At 45.8% G+C, this 21,331-nt stretch overlaps 1 protein-coding gene across 3 annotated transcripts in view; it reads left to right on the forward strand.

The window, feature by feature from the left end:
- The window catches only part of myo5b (myosin VB), a 299,416-nt gene that overhangs the window by 252,445 nt on the left and 25,640 nt on the right, over positions 1-21,331 (forward strand). For 2 of the 3 annotated variants that reach the window (XM_059989733.1, XM_059989734.1), the window contains 6 exons: positions 695-832; positions 1,347-1,412; positions 7,055-7,294; positions 10,370-10,467; positions 17,784-17,982; positions 19,605-19,698. In XM_059989733.1, coding sequence (XP_059845716.1) covers positions 695-832; positions 1,347-1,412; positions 7,055-7,294; positions 10,370-10,467; positions 17,784-17,982; positions 19,605-19,698 — 835 coding nt within the window. Of the gene's footprint in view, positions 1-694; positions 833-1,346; positions 1,413-7,054; positions 7,295-10,369; positions 10,468-14,959; positions 15,038-17,783; positions 17,983-19,604; positions 19,699-21,331 lie in introns of all 3 variants that reach the window. The other variant, XM_059989735.1, reaches the window with a different exon arrangement.

The following is a 21,331-nucleotide window of genomic DNA, read 5'->3' on the forward strand; positions in this document are numbered from 1 at the left end:
ATTACATTATTGCCCAATAATGTTTCAGTGCAAAGCTGTGAAGTATCTTCTCATAAATCAGTTAATTTAATCAAGGAATAGTTGTGTGCAGCCTGGAGATCTTTGCATCCTCCAAATCTTTATTTTCATTGTAACATTCAAGATGACTGTTGATGCCTTCAAATTCTTCGTGGTTCCTAACTTGTTGAAGCAGTGTAATCATTTCATTTTCATTCTCTGCTGTTTCTGAAATCTCAAAGCCTCAATGCTTGAAACTTTAGTGAGCAAAACAGTTCTGGATTGTCTTACTGCTTATTTTCTCACCAACTATCAGTAACAAAAACTTCTGCTTTTTGAACACAAGCACATGCAACTGACAAAGTTTAAGAAATATTTGCTCTAAACATGGTGTAGTGTCCCATGGCCACACAAACACACTAGTCCGAATCTGTTTGACAAGTCTCCTGTCCCAATTAAGCGGTACAGTGTCTCAAATAAACAAAGGGAATCCCAGCTATTTTCTAGATTAGATATTTTCCTTTAAGACTTGTTCCAAATAAATGGCTGCCCTGATTAATCGATGATCCAATTATCTGGAATCCAGTGTATTTTCTTGTATGTCAGTTCATTTAATCATAGGTCTTTGTGTGTAGACTGGGGAATTTTGGTGGAAGTATCTGTGTTTGATGAACTTCATGCCCCATGTCCTTCACAGGAAGCAGGTCTGGAGAATGCTGCTATGGACGTGACTCTGTTCCTGAAACTGCAGAAACGAGTGCGGGAGCTGGAACAAGAGAGAAAGTCATTACGCGCAGAGTTGGAGCAAAAGGAAGCAGTGGAAACCAAAACGATGGTATTGTAATCACTGAAGACTGCAGCCAATTGTATTCAATCTTGCTGGCTGGTTTGGATACAGAGATCTTTTCCCCTCATTAAACGATTGAGTGGTTGCCTGGTAGAATATATAGGCACCATTACTTCTCGAAGCATCAGAGTTCAGATTTCAATCCGGCATCCTCTGTAAACAAATTTGTACATTCCATCCGCGGGCATTTGGGTTTCCTTCAGGTGCCCCAGTTCCCTCCCACATTCCATAGACATTCCGGTTAGTAGGTTAATTGGTCATCGTAAATTGTCCTGTGATTAGACTGGGGTTAAATCAGTGAGTTGCTGGGTGGCACGACACAAAGTGCTGGAGGGTCTGTTCCATGCTGTAACTCTAAATAAAACAAAATAAAATTCCCTTCAACTGTGGAGCTCTACCCTGAACTCATCCGGTGTTAGAGGGAAATAAGACAGTTTACTTATTTCTGTTTTGAACACTATTTTTCATTCTGTGACAATAAATTTGCTTTCCTTCCCCAAAGGCAAATGCGTACAACAGCATCCCAGACAATGAACAAGCTGCAGAAATGGCCTATGAAAGCTTAAAGGTAGGAGTTGAAATTGGTTTATTATTGTCACATGTACTGCGATGCATGAAAAGCTTGTCTTGCAATCTGTTTATACAGATCAGATCATTACACAGTGCACTGAGGCAGAACAAGGTAAAACAATAAGAGAATGCAGAATAAAGTGTAACAGCTACAGAGAGAGTGCAGAGCAAGTTATCTAGAGAGGCGAGATCACAACGAGGTAGATTGTGAGGACAGCAATTTATTATACTGGGGAACTATATAATAGTCTTATAACAGTTGGATTAGATCTATCTTTGAGCCTAGTGCTATATGCTTTCTGGCTTCTGTCCCTTCTGTCTGATAGAAGAGGGGAGAAGAGAGAAACCACTCTTGAAGTATTGTGTTCGGTCTGGTCAGCTCATTACTTTTTTTTGTAGATGTAGGTTTCTTTTATATCAGAGAATTACACAGTACACAACCGGAAACTCATACTCTTCACAGTCATCCATGAACAAGAGACCCCGTAGAATGAATGATAGAACATCGTAGCCCTGAAACTCACTCTCCCCCAACCGTCACAGAAGCAGCAGTGAAAGCATCGACCCCCATGCCCTCAAACTTGTGCCAGCAAAGCACAGATTCCCCCCCCACTCCCAACCCACCGTGCAAGCAACAGCAAAAGCCCCAACAGAGATCTTCATCCAGAGTCTATCAAAACTACATTATTGGAAGCATGTGGAAGCTTTTGAGAGGGTGCAGAGGAGATTCACCAGGATGCTGCCTGGATTAGAGAGGGTGCAGAGGAGATTCACCAGGATGCTGCCTGGATTAGAGAGGGTGCAGAGGAGATTCACCAGGATGCTGTCTGGATTAGAGATGGTGCAGAGGAGATCTATCAGGATGCTGCCTGGATTAGAGAGGGTGCAGAGGAGATTCACCAGGATGCTGTCTAGATTACAGAGGGTGCAGAGGAGATTCACCAGGACGCTGCCTGGATTCGAGAGGGTGCAGAGGAGACTTACCAGGATGCCGCCTGGATTAGAGAGGGTGCAGAGGAGATTCACCAGGATGCTGCCTGGATTAGAGAGGGTGCAGAGGAGACTTACCAGGATGCCGCCTGGATTAGAGAGGGTGCAGAGGAGATTCACCAGGATGCTGCCTGGATTAGAGAGGGTGCAGAGGAGATTCACCAGGATGCTGCCTGGATTAGAGAGTGTGCAGAGGAGAATTACCAGGATGCTGTCTGGATTAGAGAGGGTGCAGAGGAGATTGACCAGGATGCTGCCAGGATTAGAGAGGGTGCAGAGGAGATTTACCAGGATGCCGCCTGGATTACAGAGGGTGCAGAGGAGATTCACCAGGATGCTGCCTGGATTAGAGAGGGTGCAGAGGAGATTTACCAGGATGCTGTCTGGATTAGAGAGGGTGCAGAGGAGATTGAACAGGATGCTGTCTGGATTAGAGAGGGTGCAGAGGAGATTTACCAGGATGTTCCCTGGATTAGAGAGGGTGCAGAGGAGATTTACCAGGATGCTGCCTGGATTAGAGAGGGTGCAGAGGAGATTTACCAGGATGCTCCCTGGATTAGAGAGGGTGCAGAGGAGATCTATCAGGATGCTGCCTGGATTAGAGAGGGTGCAGAGGAAATTTACCAGGATGCTGCCTGGATCAGAGAGGGTGCAGAGGAGATTCACCAGAATGCTGCCCTGGATTAGAGAGTATGCCTTATGAGGAAAGGTTGAGCAATGTTCTTTTAACAGTGAGTTAGAAGCTGTCCTTGAGCCTGCTGGGAGGGATGTGAAAGGGCCCATTGCACAGAGGTCGAATGTTTAAAAATGAAATTGCAGATGCTGAAAAGCCCAACAGCTTGGTCAGCAGCATCTGAGGAGAAGGGATCGGTGAATGATTCTGGTCAGCACCACTCCCACTGGCAGCTCATTCCACCCTCTCACCACCCTCTGAGTGAAGAACCTCAACCCTCAGAAATATCTCACCCTTCACCCTCTGGTACGTTACAGTGAATGTCATAGAGTGAAGATTGCTTAATGTATTCAGTTAACAGCACTTTTAGATTCTAGGACTGTGTTACGAGTTGAGGATCTGCCTGGCAGGCGAGATGTCTCTGTAGAAATGGCTCAGTGTATGATTCCTGCTGAGATGAAGGAAAAGCACATTCCATATAGAGCTAAGTTCAGCAGGTTTTTCTCTAGCATGCTCATGTACAGAAAATCAATTTAAAAAATTTTCTCTTGAAAATTCAATAAAATTCTGGTAAAGGTCAGTGATCTCCCCTGGGGGAGTGCCTCTACAAAAATATTCACCATATCATTGTTTAATGAGAAGAGAGTGTGTCTTCTTCTCATTGTTACCATCAGACAGGAGGTACAGAAGCCTGAAGACCCACACTCAACGATTCAGGAACAGCTTCTTCCCCTCTGCCATCAAGGAGGAGGTACAGGAGCCTGAAGACCCACACTCAACGATTCAGGAACAGCTTCTTCCCCTCTGCCATCAGGGAGGAGGTACAGAAGCCTGAAGACCCACACTCAATGATTCAGGAACAGCTTCTTCCCCTCTGCCATCAGGGAGGAGGTACAGGAGTCTGAAGGCATACACTCAACGATTCAGGAACAGCTTCTTCCCCTCTGCCATCAGGGAGGAGGTACAGGAGTCTGAAGACACACACTCAATGATTCAGGAACAGCTTCTTCCCCTCTGCCATCAGGGAGGAGGTACAGGTGTCTGAAGACACACACTCAACGATTCAGGAACAGCTTCTTCCCCTCTGCCATTAGGGAGGAGGTACAGGAGTCTGAAGACACACACTCAACGATTCAGGAACAGCTTCTTCCCCTCTGCCATCAGGGAGGAGGTACAGGAGTCTGAAGACACACACTCAACGATTCAGGAACAGCTTCTTCCCCTCTGCCATCAGGGAGGAGGTACAGGAGTCTGAAGACACACACTCAACGATTCAGGAACAGCTTCTTCCCCTCTGCCATCAGGGAGGAGGTACAGGAGCCTGAAGACACACACTCAACGATTCAGGAACAGCTTCTTCCCCTCCACCATCAGATTTCTGAATGGACAATGAACCCATGAACACCACCTCACTATTTTGCTCTCTTCAAAGTCAAGGTAAAATTTATTGTCAGAGTACATACATGTCACCACATACAATCTCAAGATTCTTTTATTGCGGGCATACTTAGCAAATCTACAGAACAGAAACTATAAACAGATCAATGGAAAACAAACTGTGTATGTGCAGGTATAAATATATAGTAATAAATAACGATAATGAAATAGCAAAATAAAAAAGTCCTTAAATGAGTGTGGTTATCTTGTTTTGTTCAAGAGCCTGATGGTTGAGGGGTAGTAACTGTCCTTGAACCTGGTGCTGAGAGTCCTGAGGCACCTGTACCTCCTTCCTGATGGTTGAGGGTAGTAACTGTCCTTGAACCTGGTGCTGAGAGTCCTGAGGCACCTGTACCTCCTTCCTGATGGTTGAGGGGTAGTAACTGTCCTTGAACCTGGTGCTGAGAGTCCTGAGGCACCTGTACCTTCTACCTGATGCAGCTGTGATGGCTTTTTGCATTACATAATTATTTTTAATATACTGTATTTCTTATTTTAACTTATAGTAATTTTTATGTATTGCAATTTATCGCTACCACAAAACAATAAATTACATGATCTCAGTCCTTCAAAAGGAATAAATTTATAGATGGGAAAATGCAGTGGACATAGACATAAATCCTGATGAATGGTCACGGTCTGAAATGTCGATGGTTTTTTCCCCTACATAGATCAAGTTCAAGTTCAAGTTGATTAGCCATTTAACTGAACATGAATACCTATGAATAATCAAACAAAACGGTGTTACTCCAGGGCAAAGATGCAAATCACAGTAACCGCAGTTATACACAGAACAAGGCACATATAGCACATATAAGATAGCAGTAAACATACAGTCACACAAAAAAATAGTCCAAGTCCCTGAGAGTATGAATGTTGTAGCAGTCTGCAGTAAAACACAATACAGCTTGTCTTCTGCCAAGTGAACACAGGAGGGCAGCACCAACACTCTCAGCATGGAGGCTGCATTGCACCACACCACCACCAGCACCAGGTCCAACAACCCTCTCCTGGATGGCTGCAAGCAGGCGACACCCTGGCTCAAGGCCTAGTGCTCGCTGCAACAGAGGCCTCGCAGCTCTCCTGCTGTTTGCCAATAAACCAGTGAAACAGACTTGTAGCATTCCGTATTACCAATGCCCAACAGGATCTTAAAACAGAGCAACGTTCCCTGACCTGCTGAGTTCCACCTGTATTTTGTGTGTATTGCTTTGGATTTCCAGCATCTGTTGAACCTCTTGTGTTTTAGACTTCAGTTATCTTCTATGTGTTACCTTATCGAAAGTTTTCTTAAAGTCGATGGAAGCAATGGAGATAGTGTGAAAATTCAGTAGTCAGTCTGAAAGCTGTAAGAATGAAGGACAATGGATAGATGTTTCACTGTGTGTATCCAATTTAATATCGATTTAGAGAGAATGACATTGACTTTCAGAGACAACAGCAATGTTAGCTGTTCAGTCCAGACCGAAAAAGGAATGTCAGAATGCTTTCCACGGTACATCTGTAGAAATATTCTAGTCTTTGATGATATACCAAATCTCCTTAAATTCCTTATGAAATATAGCCACCGTCATGTCTTCTTCATAATTGTATCAATATGTTGGGCCCAGGATAGATATTCAGAGATGTTGATACCCAGGAACTTGAAAGTGCTCACCCTTTCTGCTGCTGATCACTTGATGAGGACTGGGTTGTATTCCCTCGACGTACCCTTCCTGAAGTCCACAATCAATTCTTTGGTCTCACTGATGATGAGCAGAAGGTTGTTGGTGAGACTCAACCAGCTGATCTATCTTGCTCATGTACGCCTCCTCATCACTGTCTGAAATTCTGCCAGCAATAATTGTGTCATTGGCAAATATATAGATTACAGATTTTAAGCATCTGCAACATTTGCTTTGGAAATATACACTCAGTGTTCGTCCTGTACCTAATAAAGTGGCCACTGAGTGCACGTTCATGGTCTTCTGCTGCTGTAGCCCAGCCACTTCAAAGTTCGACGGGTTGTACATTCAGAGATGCTCTTCTGTATGTGTGGTTATTAGAGTTAATGTCGCCGATCTGTCAGCTTGAACTAGTATGGTTATTCTCCTCTGACCTCTCTCATTAACAGGCATTTTTGCCCACAGATCTGCCACACAGGATGTTTTTTTTGTTTTTCACACCATTCTCGGTAACCTCTCGAGACTGTTGTACATGAAAATCCCAGAGATCAGCAGTTTCTGAGTAAATCAAACCACCCCGTCTGGCACCAACAATCACTCCACAGTCAGACTCACTTAGATCACATTTCTTCCCCTTTCTGATGTTTGGTCTGAACAATAACTGAACCTCTTGACCATGTCAGCATGCTTTTATGCATTGAGTTGCTGCCGCATGATTGGTTGATTAGATATTTGCATTAATGAGCAACTGTACTAAATAAATGGCCATTAAGTGTATCACTGTATTTTGAAATGTAATTTACTTGAAAATCATTAATGAAATGGTAAACGGTAATTGAAATAATTAAGCAAAGGTATTTTCCAATCACTTCACAGCGACATGAGCTCGAATCTGAAAACAAGAAGCTGAAGAACGAACTCAATGATCTAAGGAAAGCCGTGGCAGAGAAATCGGCGGCGGAGGACTCAAATGATGAATCCGAAAATGCCTACAGTGTGCTTCTACATCAGCTGAAAGCAGCCAGCGAGGAGCTGGAGGTGCGGAAGGAGGAGGTCCTCATGCTGAGAACTCAGATAGTCAAAGCAGCTCAGCAGAAGGAGGAGGCAAAAACTACGGTAATGTTGTGTACTGAAGGTGGCGGTGGGAGGGGTGGGCAGAGCTGGATTAGATCGAGATTAGCTTTATAAATCACGGGGTGCCACAGTAACATAGCGGATAGCATGACGCTATGACAGTTTGGAGCGACAGAGTTTGTTTCCGGCACGCTCTGTAAGCAATTTGTACGTTCTACCCATGAGCATATGTGTTTCCTCTGGGTTCTCCAGTTTTCTCCCACAGTCCCTAAACGTACTGGTTTGGTAGGTTAGTTGGCCACTGTAAATTCTCCCATTAACTAGGCTTAAATTGTTGGGTTTCTGGGCAGTGTGGATCAAAAGGGCCTGTTCCGCACTGTGTCTCTTAGTAAATAAGCACAGTGAAATGCATCAACAGCCAACACAGTCCAAGATGTGCTGGGGGCAGCCCGCAAGCCACCAATACCAATATAACACGCCCACAACCTACGAACCCTTACCCATGCATCTTTGGACTGTGGGAGGAAACCGATGCACCCAGAGGAAGCTCGCGGCGACGGGGAAAATGTGCAAACTCCTTAAAAACGGCGACAGGAATGGAACTTTGATCTTACAGCTTCTGTGAAGCGCTGCGCGACTGTGCCGCCCATATTGACTGGAATTCAACATTGGAGAAGTGGAGTCTGACACGATTGCTTTTGGGAGTGGAGGGGGGGGGAAACAGGCCCTTTGACCCATCTAGTCACTACTGACCTGTTCTTCTGCCCAGAAAATGCAGAATTTTCTCTGCAGGTCAGTGGCTGGAAGGAGTGCTTGGGATTAGGACTGGAGTTAGTTTATTATTAGGGAAGGTACAGCAACGTAGCTTTCCAGTGATCAGTGATGGGGTTCAATTCCCGACACAGTCTGCAAGGAATTTCTATGTTCTTTCCGTGATCCCTGGGCTTTCCGGGTTTTCTCCGGGTGCTCCGGTTTCCTTCCACAGTCCGAAGAGGTATGGGTCAGTAGGTTAATTGGTCACATGGGTGTAATTGGGTAGCATGGGCTCATTGGGCCAAAAGGGCTTATAACCATGCTGCATCTTTAAATAAAATTAAATACATTTCAAATTAGTGACATTTAGAAACCAAGAACCTTGAGAGTAACTTTAATGAATTTCTCCTATTATTTCTGAAAACATAGAATATAAAACTTAGCAAGCTCAGGGGTGAGATTAATGTCTTGAGGTTTGGTAGGAAGGGTACTTGTGCTCGTTCTGTCACGGGGAGGACATATAGGATCCTTATAGACAGCGGCAGGAATTGAACCCTGCTCTTCCAGTTGCTGGTGCTGTGAAGCTTTATGCTAACCATCCCCTGCTTTACCAAGGCAATGAGACAACTCATTTTTCAGCTTCATGAGTCTCTTGGGGATTTCTGTTCATTTCATGGACCACAGGATATTGAGCTGACCATGTACCCCACTCTAAGATGAATCAAAACCTTCCCTCCTACATAGCCCTCAATTTTCCTATTATCCATGTGACTATCACCACTCTCCCATTCCCACCCCCTGGCAGGAAGTTCTATGCACTCTGTGTAAAAGAAAATAACAAAAAATATATATGTATATACATACACATTAAAGGAATTATATTTATGAACCTTAAGTAAAGGGTTAGTAAAGAAAAACAAAAGAAAAGGGCCCATTTGAATTAAACAGTCAAATGTGGACAAGTTGGAGCTCATCTCTTCCTAAAATTCCCCAGTTGATCTTGGCTCCTGGCTCCGTTGAATCATGGTCCCACACCGGGTCAAATCCAACGACCAGTTCTCTCTTCATCTCCCACTGAACAAAAGGCCCGAGTGCCCCTCACCAAGAAAAATCTCCCCTCAGTTCCACCATCCTAATTGGATGGTGCACATTCCTCATCATTCCCCATCTTCGACAATAACCCAAACAGGCCAAAAGCAGAACAGACTGCCCTTAGAGAGCTGCTAAATGAAATACCTACAGAATAACAGTAAAAATATGAACCAGGGTGCTGCATCTACACCTCTGATATTCAATCCCCTCAATACATTCCTCCGATCACCTGAAAATGTGCCCCCTGGTATTAGCCATTTGTGCCCTGGGAAAAGGTCTCCAAATGTCCACTTGATCTGTCTCTCTTATCATAACCTTAAAATCCGGTCTTCACAAGTTATGAATGCATCATTAAGATATGATGTTTGTTGCAAAAACTATAATTCAACATTGTTTAATGTCATTTCCAGTGCATAAGAGTAAAGGGGAACAAATAATTGTTGTTCTTAACCTGCTGCAGCACAAAAACAAACTACAATAAGATAAAGAACACAGTAATAATAAAAACACAATAAATATAAATACATCAGATAGCTTTTATACATAGGACCTCAAGATAGAGGAACAGAAGTAGGCCATTTGGTCCATGGAGTCTGCCTCTCCATTTAATCATGGGCTGATCCAATTCTTCCAGTTATCCCCACTCCCCTGCCTTCTCCCCATACCCTTTGATGACCCGGCTAATCAAGAACCTATCTATCTCTGCCTTAAGTGTACCCAATGACGTGGTATCCACAGCCAATCATGGCAACAGATTCAAAAGATTTACCATCCTCTGACTAAAGTCATTTCTCCGTATCTCTGTTCTAAATGGAGATCCTTCAAACCTGAAATCGTGCCCTCTTGTCCTCGACTCCCCTACCATGGGAAATACCTTTATCATATCTAATCTGTTCAGGCCTTTTAACATTTGGAATGTTTCTATGAAATCCCACCTCTTTCTCCTGAACTCCAGGGAATACAGCCCAAGAGCTGCCAGATGTTTCTCATACAGTAACCCTTTCATTCCCATAGTATGTCCATAAGTAATACTAGACTGTATATAAAGTGACTAATGGGAAATAATAAAGTAGTGGTAGAGATGTTGATCAGCCTTACTGCTTGGGGAATGTAACGGTTTTTGAGTCTGGTGGTCCTGGTGTGGATGTTACATAGCCTCCTTCCTGATGGGAGTGTTTATTTCCCTGTTGTTCCACATACTACTCACATTTTGGCTGAATTAAAAGTTACGTTTGGACATGTCAGATAAGTAATTTTCAATTCCTGTTGTAGGATAATGTGACCAATGAATATGAATGGAAAAGAAGTGATGAAAACACAGACAAAGAGGATGCAATTGAGGCCTACAATGGCATACGTGAGACTAATAGGTACGTTGGTTTCATTTATCTATTTAAAGAGAGCGTGCAGAACTGGCCCAGTCTGCACAGTTCAGAAGTAAGTAAAGTTCAGGCTGATGGAATGAAACACACAAAATGCTAGAGGAACTCAGAAGAACAGGCAGCATCTATGGAGAGGAATAAACAGTTGATGTTTCGTGTCGAGACCCTTCATCAGGACCCATCAAACCCTTCATTGAGTCCTTGATTCAAAACGTTGTCTGTTTAGATACTGCCTGACCTGCTACGTTCCTCCAGCATTTTGTGTGTGTTGCTCTGGATTTCCAGCATCTGCAGAATTCCTCATGTGTCACTGATGGAGTAAAAGATGTTTGCTAGTGTTTGTCCTTAACTGAATTGAATTTCAGATCTCAGAACAGGGTCATATTTTATTTTGCAAGATATGTCATCACACAAGTTACCTGATTCAGGCATTTGCTCTAACCCAAATCGGTAGATACCAACCAGGGTTATAAATAAATACTGATCTCATTTTGCTTCTGTCAACAAATCTGTGGCAACTACCGATTTTCTGTTTTTACCTCAGGAGAAATTAGCTAACTGCAGGAACCAGATCAGACTTTCTTAATATATATACTATCGTTATTCAGGGATGGGATGATAAGAATATTTTGATAAAATGATAGAGGAATATAGCACAGATACAGGCCCTTCGGCCTATCAAATCCATGCCGACCACATTGCCTATTCAACTAGGCCCAGTTTCCTGCATTCAGCCCATAAGCCTTGAGCCTCCAGGTACCTATCCATGTACTCTTCAAATGATAGCACTGTACCACTTCCTCTGGCAGCTCCTTCCATAAACTCACCTCCATCTATCTGTGTGAAATTCCTCTTGCCATTCCCATTCCGACATGTCGGTCCACGGCCTCCCCTACTGCTGCATTAAGGCCAAACTCAGGCTGGAGAAGGAATGTCTCATGAGGAAGGATTTCCTTAGCCTGGGGGTAGTGAAGCTACAGAACTCCTTGCCACAGTGGGCTGTGAAGGCCACGTCATTGGGTATATTTAAAGCAGAGGATGATAAGTTCTTGAGTAGTCAGGGCATCAAAGGTTACGGGGGGGGGGGGGGGAGGGCGGGAAAGTGCGGTTGAGAGGGATACTGGATCGGCTGTGGCAGAGTGACAGAGCAGACTCGATGGGCCTATCGGCTTGATTCAGTTTCTATGTCTTATGGTCTCGTATTCCATTGGGTTAGCCTCCCCACTGAAAGCAGAAACACTGACCTCTTTAACCTCCAGTAATTCCACCCCCAGCCCTGACCTATGCTCCATTCTGGCTCCCATCTTACCCCTTCTCTTCTCCTCACCTGCCTATCACCTCCCTCTGGTGTCCTTCCTTCATCCCTTCCTCCCACGGTCCACTCTCCTCTCCTAATCGGATTCCTCAGATGTCAGATTTAGGCTCTTGAACAAAAGGGGATAGCTACACTCATTTAAGGACCATCTTATCTTGCTCTTTCATGCTCGTTATTTATTCCTTCTTTTAATATCTGCATTGCACAGTTTGTTTACAGTTCCCAATGTTTACAGTTTACATTTACAGATTTATAGATTTGCTAAGTAGCCCACAGCAAAAGAATCTCAGGGTTGTATGTGGTGACGTGTATGTACTCTGATGATAAAATTTACTTTGAACTTTCTTCTCCAGCCCTTTACATTTCCCACCAATTACCACCCATCTTCTCACTTCACTCCCCTCCCCAATACAACCCTCCTTCCCCCTCACCTATCACCTTCCAGCTTGTCCTCCTTCCCCCTCACCTGGCCTCACCTATCACCTTCCAGCTTGTCCTCCTTCCCCCACACCTGGTCTCACCTATCACCTTCCAGCTTGTCCTCCTTCCCCCTCACCTGGCCTCACCTATCACCTTCCAGCTTGTCCTCTTCCCCCTCACCTGGTCTCACCTATCACCTTCCAGCTTGTCCTCCTTCCCCCTCACCTGGCCTCACCTATCACCTTCCAGCTTGTCCTCTTCCCCCTCACCTGGTCTCACCTATCACCTTCCAGCTTGTCCTCTTCCCCCTCACCTGGCCTCACCTATCACCTTCCAGCTTGTCCTCCTTCCCCCTCACCTGGCCTCACCTATCACCTTCCAGCTTGTCCTCCTTCCCCCTCACCTGGCTTCACCTATCACCTTCCAGCTTGTCCTCCTTCCCCCTCACCTGGCTTCACCTATCACCTTCCAGCTTGTCCTCCTTCCCCCTCACCTGGCCTCACCTATCACCTTCCAGCTTGTCCTCCTTCCCCCTCACCTGGTCTCACCTATCACCTTCCAGCTTGTCCTCCTTCCCCCTCACCTGGCCTCACCTATCACCTTCCAGCTTGTCCTCTTCCCCCTCACCTGGCCTCACCTATCACCTTCCAGCTTGTCCTCCTTCCCCCTCACCTGGCTTCACCTATCACCTTCCAGCTTGTCCTCCTTCCCCCTCACCTGGCTTCACCTATCACCTTCCAGCTTGTCCTCTTCCCTCTCACCTGGCTTCACCTATCACCTTCCAGCTTGTCCTCCTTCCCCCTCATGTGGCCTCACCTATCACCTTCCAGCTTGTCCTCCTTCCCCCTCACCTGGCCTCACCTATCACCTTCCAGCTTGTCCTCTTCCCCCTCACCTGGCCTCACCTATCACCTTCCAGCTTGTCCTCCTTCCCCCTCACCTGGCCTCACCTATCACCTTCCAGCTTGTCCTCCTTCCCCCTCACCTGGCTTCACCTATCACCTTCCAGCTTGTCCTCTTCCCTCTCACCTGGCTTCACCTATCACCTTCCAGCTTGTCCTCCTTCCCCCTCACGTGGCCTCACCTATCACCTTCCAGCTTGTCCTCCTTCCCCCTCACCTGGCCTCACCTATCACCTTCCAGCTTGTCCTCCTTCCCCCTCACCTGGCCTCACCTATCACCTTCCAGCTTGTCCTCCTTCCCCCTCACCTGGCTTCACCTATCACCTTCCAGCTTGTCCTCCTTCCCCCTCACCTGGCTTCACCTATCACCTTCCAGCTTGTCCTCCTTCCCCCTCACCTGGCTTCACCTATCACCTTCCAGCTTGTCCTCTTCCCTCTCACCTGGCTTCACCTATCACCTTCCAGCTTGTCCTCCTTCCCCCTCACCTGGCTTCACCTATCACCTTCCAGCTTGTCCTCTTCCCTCTCACCTGGCCTCACCTATCACCTTCCAGCTTGTCCTCTTCCCTCTCACCTGGTCTCACCTATCACCTTCCAGCTTGTCCTCCTTCCCCCTCACCTGGCTTCACCTATCACCTTCCAGCTTGTCCTCCTTCCCCCTCACCTGGCTTCACCTATCACCTTCCAGCTTGTCCTCTTCCCCCTCACCTGGCCTCACCTATCACCTTCCAGCTTGTCCTCCTTCCCCCTCACCTGGCTTCACCTATCACCTTCCAGCTTGTCCTCTTCCCTCTCACCTGGTCTCACCTATCACCTTCCAGCTTGTCCTCCTTCCCCCACACCTGGTCTCACCTATCACCTTCCAGCTTGTCCTCCTTCCCCCTCACCTGGTCTCACCTATCACCTTCCAGCTTGTCCTCCTTCCCCCTCACCTGGCTTCACCTATCACCTTCCAGCTTGTCCTCCTTCCCCCTCACCTGGCTTCACCTATCACCTTCCAGCTTGTCCTCCTTCCCCCTCACCTGGCTTCACCTATCACCTTCCAGCTTGTCCTCTTCCCTCTCACCTGGCTTCACCTATCACCTTCCAGCTTGTCCTCTTCCCTCTCACCTGGCCTCACCTATCACCTTCCAGCTTGTCCTCTTCCCTCTCACCTGGCCTCACCTATCACCTTCCAGCTTGTCCTCCTTCCCCCTCACCTGGCTTCACCTATCACCTTCCAGCTTGTCCTCTTCCCTCTCACCTGGCTTCACCTATCACCTTCCAGCTTGTCCTCCTTCCCCCTCACCTGGTCTCACCTATCACCTTCCAGCTTGTCCTCCTTCCCCCTCACCTGGTCTCACCTATCACCTTCCAGCTTGTCCTCCTTTCCCTCTCCCCACCTTCTTATCCTGGCATCTTCCTCCTTCCCTTCCAGTCCTGATGAAGGGTCTCAGTCCAAAACACCGACTGTTCATTCTCCTCCATAGGTGCTGCCCGGCCTGCTGAGTTCCTCCAGCATTTTGTGTGTGTTGCTCTGGATTCCCAGCATCTCGTGTGCTGCCGTGCCTTCTCGCTTTCACACGAACAGAGTGGAATGTGGGTACAGGACACATTCACACAATCCTCAGAGTTCTATACACTTTACTCTTGCTGTTAGAGTGAGACCAGCCGATTCTAGTAATGTTGACCTTAATTTCTGGGACTTCTACCTTATTTTCCCTCGCAAACATCTGAAATGTCGGTGTTTCTTCTTGCTTTCTGTGGTGACTTTGACTTTTCTCTTTCTGAATGACACTTTTTTTTGCTCCTTTCTCCTTCTTTTCCCTGCTCCTGTTTCCTTTTTCCTGTCATACCCTCGCAGCCAGGCCGAAGACTGGCGCTTCCTCAATGAAGATGGAGAGCTTGGCCTGGCATATCAAGGCCTAAAGCAAGTCGCCAGGTCAAACTTTGCTTGCCTTTTCTTTTTGAATAACTGTAAAACACGTTAGGAGGAGTCCACATTCGGTGTTTTGAGGGTATTTTTAAACGGCACTTTTAAGGTATAAAATGTTGGCAGTTGTTTTGTTATGTGTTGTTCTGCCACTCACTAGAAAGTGTGTCCATGCCCCCAGCACACCCTCGGGTTTGTCCATTGTTAATGCAAATGGCACATTTTCGATGGTTCAGTGGTTCCATTTATTATCAGGGAAGGTATACGGTATACAACCTGAAATTCTTACTCCTCACAGACATCCACAAAACAGAGAGAACAAAAACCCAAAGAATGAATAATAGACAACAGCAAAAGCATCAAACCCCCTTTCCTCCACTTGCTCCAGCACAAGCATCACCCCCCCCCCCCACCACCCACCCAACATGCAAGCCTCTAGATACCATAATCAAGGGTTCCTCAAAAACTGCTGTCAGACAGGTTCTCTATCTCTATCTCTCTCTCTATCTCCCCCGCCACAGCAAGAGGGAGGATCAATAGCTCTCTGTTCCAATGTTCCAATCTGCTGTGTTTTGTCCGAGACCCAGACTCAAAGACCAACAGACTCACTCACCATCAGCAAAGAAAGGGAGATTGCTCAAGTACAGCAGGCTTCGACAGCTATGCACACCACCCACCGTCACAATTTCTCCTGTGATGATTCAGTAGGCAGCATTGGTGAGAAATCGGGTCACCCACAGGGCCACACCCTGAAGGCACGCATCTTCCAGGCCGCACCTGGAGATCTTGAAAAGCCAGGCTGTTCAGCGAGTTCCAAGAGCGAGATCCCACTGTCCATGAAGACAGACAGACAGACATACTTTATTGATCCCGAGGGAAATTGGGTTTCGTTACAGCCGCACCAACCAAGAACAGCGTAGAGATATAGCAATATAAAACCATAAGTAATTAAATAATAATAATAATAAGTAAATTATGCCAAGTGGAAATAAGTCCAGGACCAGCCTATTGGCTCAGGGTGTCTGACACTCTGAGGGAGGAGTTGTAAAGTTTGATGACCACAGGTAGGAATGACTTCCTATGACACTCAGTGTTACATCTCGGTGAAATGAGTCTCTGGTTGAATGTACTCCTGTGCCTAACCAGTACATTATGGAGTGGATGGGAGACATTGTCTAAGATGGCATGCAACTTGGACAGCATCCTCTTTTCAGACACCACCGTCAGAGAGTCCAGTTCCACCCCCACAACATCACTGGCCTTATGAATGAGTTTGTTGATTCTGTTGGTGTCTGCTACCCTCAGCCTGCTGCCCCAGCACACAACAGCAAACATGATAGCACTGGCCACCACAGACTCGTAGAACATCCTCAGCATCGTCCGGCAGATGTTAAGGGACCTCAGTCTCCTCATGAAGTAGAGACGGCTCTGACCTTTCTTGTAGAATGTAGTTTGAGTGCAGCTGTAGATCATGGACTTCAACAGGACCCCAGCCACGATGAAAAGGGAAAAGAAAACACGAGAAGAGGAGATTTAAACTGATTTGCAAAGGGACTGGAAGAAATTGCCCAGGTCCGCAAAATCCACCAGCATCATCCTTAGCTCCTCACACTCCACTGTATGATAAATAAACTAGAATCCTAATCTTGAAATACCAAGATGGATTAAAGGTCACATCGTATGAAATAAGATATATGAAAATATACATAAAGACTGACAAACAATGTGCAAACAACAAATTGTGCAAATCAGAAGCTAAATTATATTTGCAGAGTCATTGAAAATGAGTCTGTAGGTTGTGGAATTGGTGTTGGCCAAAGTAAGAATTGCAGAATCATTGCACGTTGATACAAGTTGCCTTGGGAGGTTGCACAAAGACTAGAATGTGAACAATCCTCACTCAACAGTCTGGAAAGCTTTAAACAGAAATAAGTTTGATGAGTGGTTGGTGGAAGATACCAGCATGGAACTATGGAGTACCAAAGGTATCAAAGTCACAATGCTTTGAGTAATTCAGATACGTCATAACAATGTGCACACACACACACACACACACACACACACACACACACACACACACACACACACGCACACACACACACTCTCTCTCTCTCTCTCTCTCTCTCTCTCCCTCCCTCTCTCCCTCCCTCTCTCTCTCTCCCTCTCTCTCCCCCTTATTCAGTATCTCCTGTACCTCATAAAGTGGCCACTGAGTGTATGTCCGTGGTCTTCTGCTGTTGTAGCCCATCCACTTCAAGATTCAATGTGTTGTGTATTCAGAGATGTGCTTTTGCACACCACTGTTGTAATGTGTGGTTATTTGAGTTACTGTTGCCTTCCCGTCTGCTTGAATCAGTCTGTCCATTCTCCCCTGACCTCTCATTAACAAGGTATTTTCGCCCATAGAGCTACTGCTCACAAGATTCTTTTTGCGCCATTCTCTGTAAACTCCAGAGACTGTTGTACGTGAAGACCCGAAGGGATCAGCAGTTTCTGAGATACTCTGACTACCCTGTCTGGCACCAATAATCATTGCATGATCAAAGTCACTTAGATCACATTTCTTCCCCATTCTGATGTTTGGTCTGAGCAACAACTGAACCTCTTGACCGTGCCTGCATGCTTTTATGCATCGAGTTGCTGCCACATGATTGGATACCTGCATTAAGACAGGTGTACAGGTGTATCTAGGGGTGGCTTCGGAGTGTGTATGGACAAACCCCTCCAGCTGACGGTTGCTGTCTTTCTGCTGCAGGCTACTTGAGGCACAGCTGCAGTCTCAGATCAAGCAACACGACGAAGAGGTGGAGAGATTGCAGACGCAGATCGAGAGTCTGAAGGAGGAGATGGAAAAGCAGCAACAAGTGCTCACACAGACACTACAGATGTCCCCAGATGCACGCATTGAGTATAACATACAACAGGAGATCACCCGTCTCACCAATGAGAATCTGGTAAGAAAATCCATCATGTAGACCTGACCCAGTCCTGATATATGGTCTCAGCCCATAGTCTCAACTCTTTATTCCCCTCCAGAGATGCTGCTTGTCTCACTGACTTCCTTCAGCATTATGTGTATGTCGCCCTGACAGAGTGGATGTGGAGAGGACGTTTTCATAGTGGGAGAGTCTAGAACCAAAGAGCACAGCATCATTTCAGAATGGAGATGAGGAGGAATTCCTTTAGCCAGGGGTGGTAAATCTGTGGAATTCATTGCCACGGATGGCAATGAGTCATTGATCCCAAGTCATTGAGTATACTTAAAGCTGAGGGTGATGGGTTTTTGATTAGTCAGGGTGTCAAAGGTTAGTGGGAGAAGGCAGGAGAATGGTGTTGAGAGGGATAATAGATTAGTCATGATGGAACAGTTCCTTAAGGTTGTCATAGCTGGGGAAGGTGGTGGGGAATAAACTCCCGCTACCTATTATATGGTCTCAATGGCATACATCTCAAATAGTTCAGCTTCTGGCCTTTACATATGGCTTAGCTACTAAGCCCAGAGTCACCGTTTTTACTGACAGGAGAAGGGACAAGGTGGAGTCCCTCAGACAGTCCTACGTTGAGCTCAACGCTGACTGGTAACTCCTGCGATGCCACTGGTGCCAAACTCTATCAGACTCTGCTGTTCCTTTGGATGAATCCTTGTGGAGAGGGGTAGCCCACTACATGGGCAACAGCTTGCTCTCCTTAACACACTGCCCTGGCTTGCAGATACTTAGTCAGCATGCATGGTCGACCCCAATCAACAGAGGGCCTCAGAAAGAAGGATATATTGGCACCGTTACTAAGACTGACAGATCTCATCTCCCAGTGATCCAGGTCATCCCTCACCTTGGCCAATGGCTGCTGAATACTTTATCCTTGCATTTATTACCTCCAGTGTTGCCAATCACAATGCTCTTTAAGTTTACCAAACACAAAGACTGGCTGCGCATTTTGTGACTTCCTATAAAGTTAAAGCTGTCTCAGTACCTGAGCCCATTCAACGCCCAGCTGGCCATATCCTAAATCTGACTGGATGTCTGAGATCTGAAGGTGGAACAAAGATGAGAAAGGCAGTTGATTGCCATTACAGGAAAAACAAGGGAGGAACACGAGATTCTGCAGATAATGGAAATTCAGAGCAATGCACCAAAGTTGCTGGAGGAACTCAGCAAGTCAGGCAGCATCTACAGGGGGAAAATAATTAGAAGGTAAGGGAGGAGAAGGAGAGCAAGCTAGAAGGTGATAGATGAAGTGAGGTAAGTAGGGGAGGGGAATGGCATAAGAAACTGGGAGGTGACAGATGGAAAAGCCCGGGGAAGATGGAATCTGATAGGAGAGAGGGGAGTGGACCATTGGAGGAAGGGACACCAAGGGGAAGAGATATGTAGATAAGGAGATGAGGTAAGAGGACAGAATAGGGAATTGAAAAAAGAGGAAGGGAAGGGGGAAAATTACCAAAGAATGGAGAAATTGGTGTTCATGCCATTAGTTTGGAGGCTGCCTAGATAGGTTGCTGGATACCTGGTGGAAGACCAAAAATTTAGTCAAACAAGTGTTGTTCTGTCCAAACTCTTTCCATTTTCTTTTCTAGGACCTTAAGGAGCTGGTAGAGAAACAGGAGAAGAATGAGAAGAAACTGAAGAAGCAACTTAAGATTCACATGAAGAAAGTTCAAGAGCTTGAAGGTATAATTGCGTTTAGAGTCATAGAGCAGCATAGCACAGAAACAGGCCCTTCGGTCCATCTAGACCATGCCAAACTTGTAATCTGTCTAGTCCCATCTACCTGCGCCGGGACCATAGCCCTTCATATCTCACCTATCCAAACTTCTCTTGAATTTTGCTATCCAACCTGTATCCAGCACTTCTGATGGCAGTTTGTTCCATACTCGCACCACCTTCTGACTGCTGAAGTTTCCCCCTCATGTTCCCTTAAATATTTCACCTATCACTCTTAACCCATGACGTTTAGTTCTAATCTCACCCAACGTGAGTGAAAGATAGATTCTTTATTTCTGCTTTTCAGTTGTTGATTCCAATCAGAAGTTGGGGATACAAATGTGAACCTATCACTGTGTCAGACCGTGTTATATTCTGATATGAAAACGAGATTTCATTTGAGGAACTACCAGATTTGCTAACTAGTCTAAAATTCTATGAGGTTTCTTTAAAATGTCATATTTGGGGGACCACAGTAACCCCCAGTGGCTGGCGCGATGCTATCACAGCTTGGAACGTCAGAGTTCAGAGTTCAATCCCAAAATCCTGTGTAAGAAAGTTTCAGCGTTCTTCCTGTGAATACCTGGGTTACCTCCTGGTGTTCCAGTTTCCTCTCAGGGTCAAGGAACTGGCCATTGTAAATTGACCATTTTAATGCCAGGGTTAAGTAGGTGGGTTGCAGGGTAGTGCCGCGCGTTAGGCCAGAAGGACCTCTACAAAAAAGTTTTAAAAAACACATTCCAAGGTGATTTTATTTTTGTTAAAATATTGTACAGAATCTTAAATCAACAGGCTCCACAGATCACACTGTGGGAAACTTTATTTTGTGAGGCATATAAAAGACAATAAAGCAGATCTCTTCCCTCTGGGTGGATTGTGCTGTCTGTGCAGTGGTCATAATACAGGATTAACAAGCAAGAACAACTTATTTAATAGATATAGCCATTCCAAACACACATAACATACAGAAATCAGTAAGTGAAAAACACCAGAAATACTCTGGATTAAAAGAGGAAATTGAAAGACTATGGAACATGAAAAGGGTATACATTGTCCCAGTAGTAGTATCTACAACAGGTATCATCACAAATTCACTACACAATGGCATTAAACAAATCGGTCTACACAGCAATACTTATGTGAATCTTCAGAAAGCCACAATACGAAACACCACTAGAATAGTTTGAACGTTCCTAGCAATTGAGAAATGTGTGTGTTGGCTATGCCTGGACCTTCAGATTTTACCAGCCTGAGCTGAGAAAATAAAAGCAAGAAATATTGAAAACATGAGATGAAGAGTCCTTGAAAGTGAGTCCTTAGGTTGTGGGAATAGTTCAGTGATGGGGTGAGTGAAGTTATGCCCTCTGATGGTTGAGGGGTAAGTTTGTGAACTTGGTGGTGTAGGTTCTGATGCGCCAGTACTTCCTTCCTGATGGCAGCAGCGAGAAGAGAGCACGGACTGGGTGGTGGGGATCGAAGAGAGCACGGACTGGGTGGTGGGGATCGCACGGACTGGGTGGTGGGGATCGCACGGACTGGGTGGTGGGGATCGCACGGACTGGGTGGTGGGGATCGCACGGACTGGGTGGTGGGGATCGAA

This window comes from Hypanus sabinus, chromosome 14, assembly GCF_030144855.1.
Source record: "Hypanus sabinus isolate sHypSab1 chromosome 14, sHypSab1.hap1, whole genome shotgun sequence".
Lineage (NCBI taxonomy): Eukaryota > Metazoa > Chordata > Chondrichthyes > Myliobatiformes > Dasyatidae > Hypanus > Hypanus sabinus.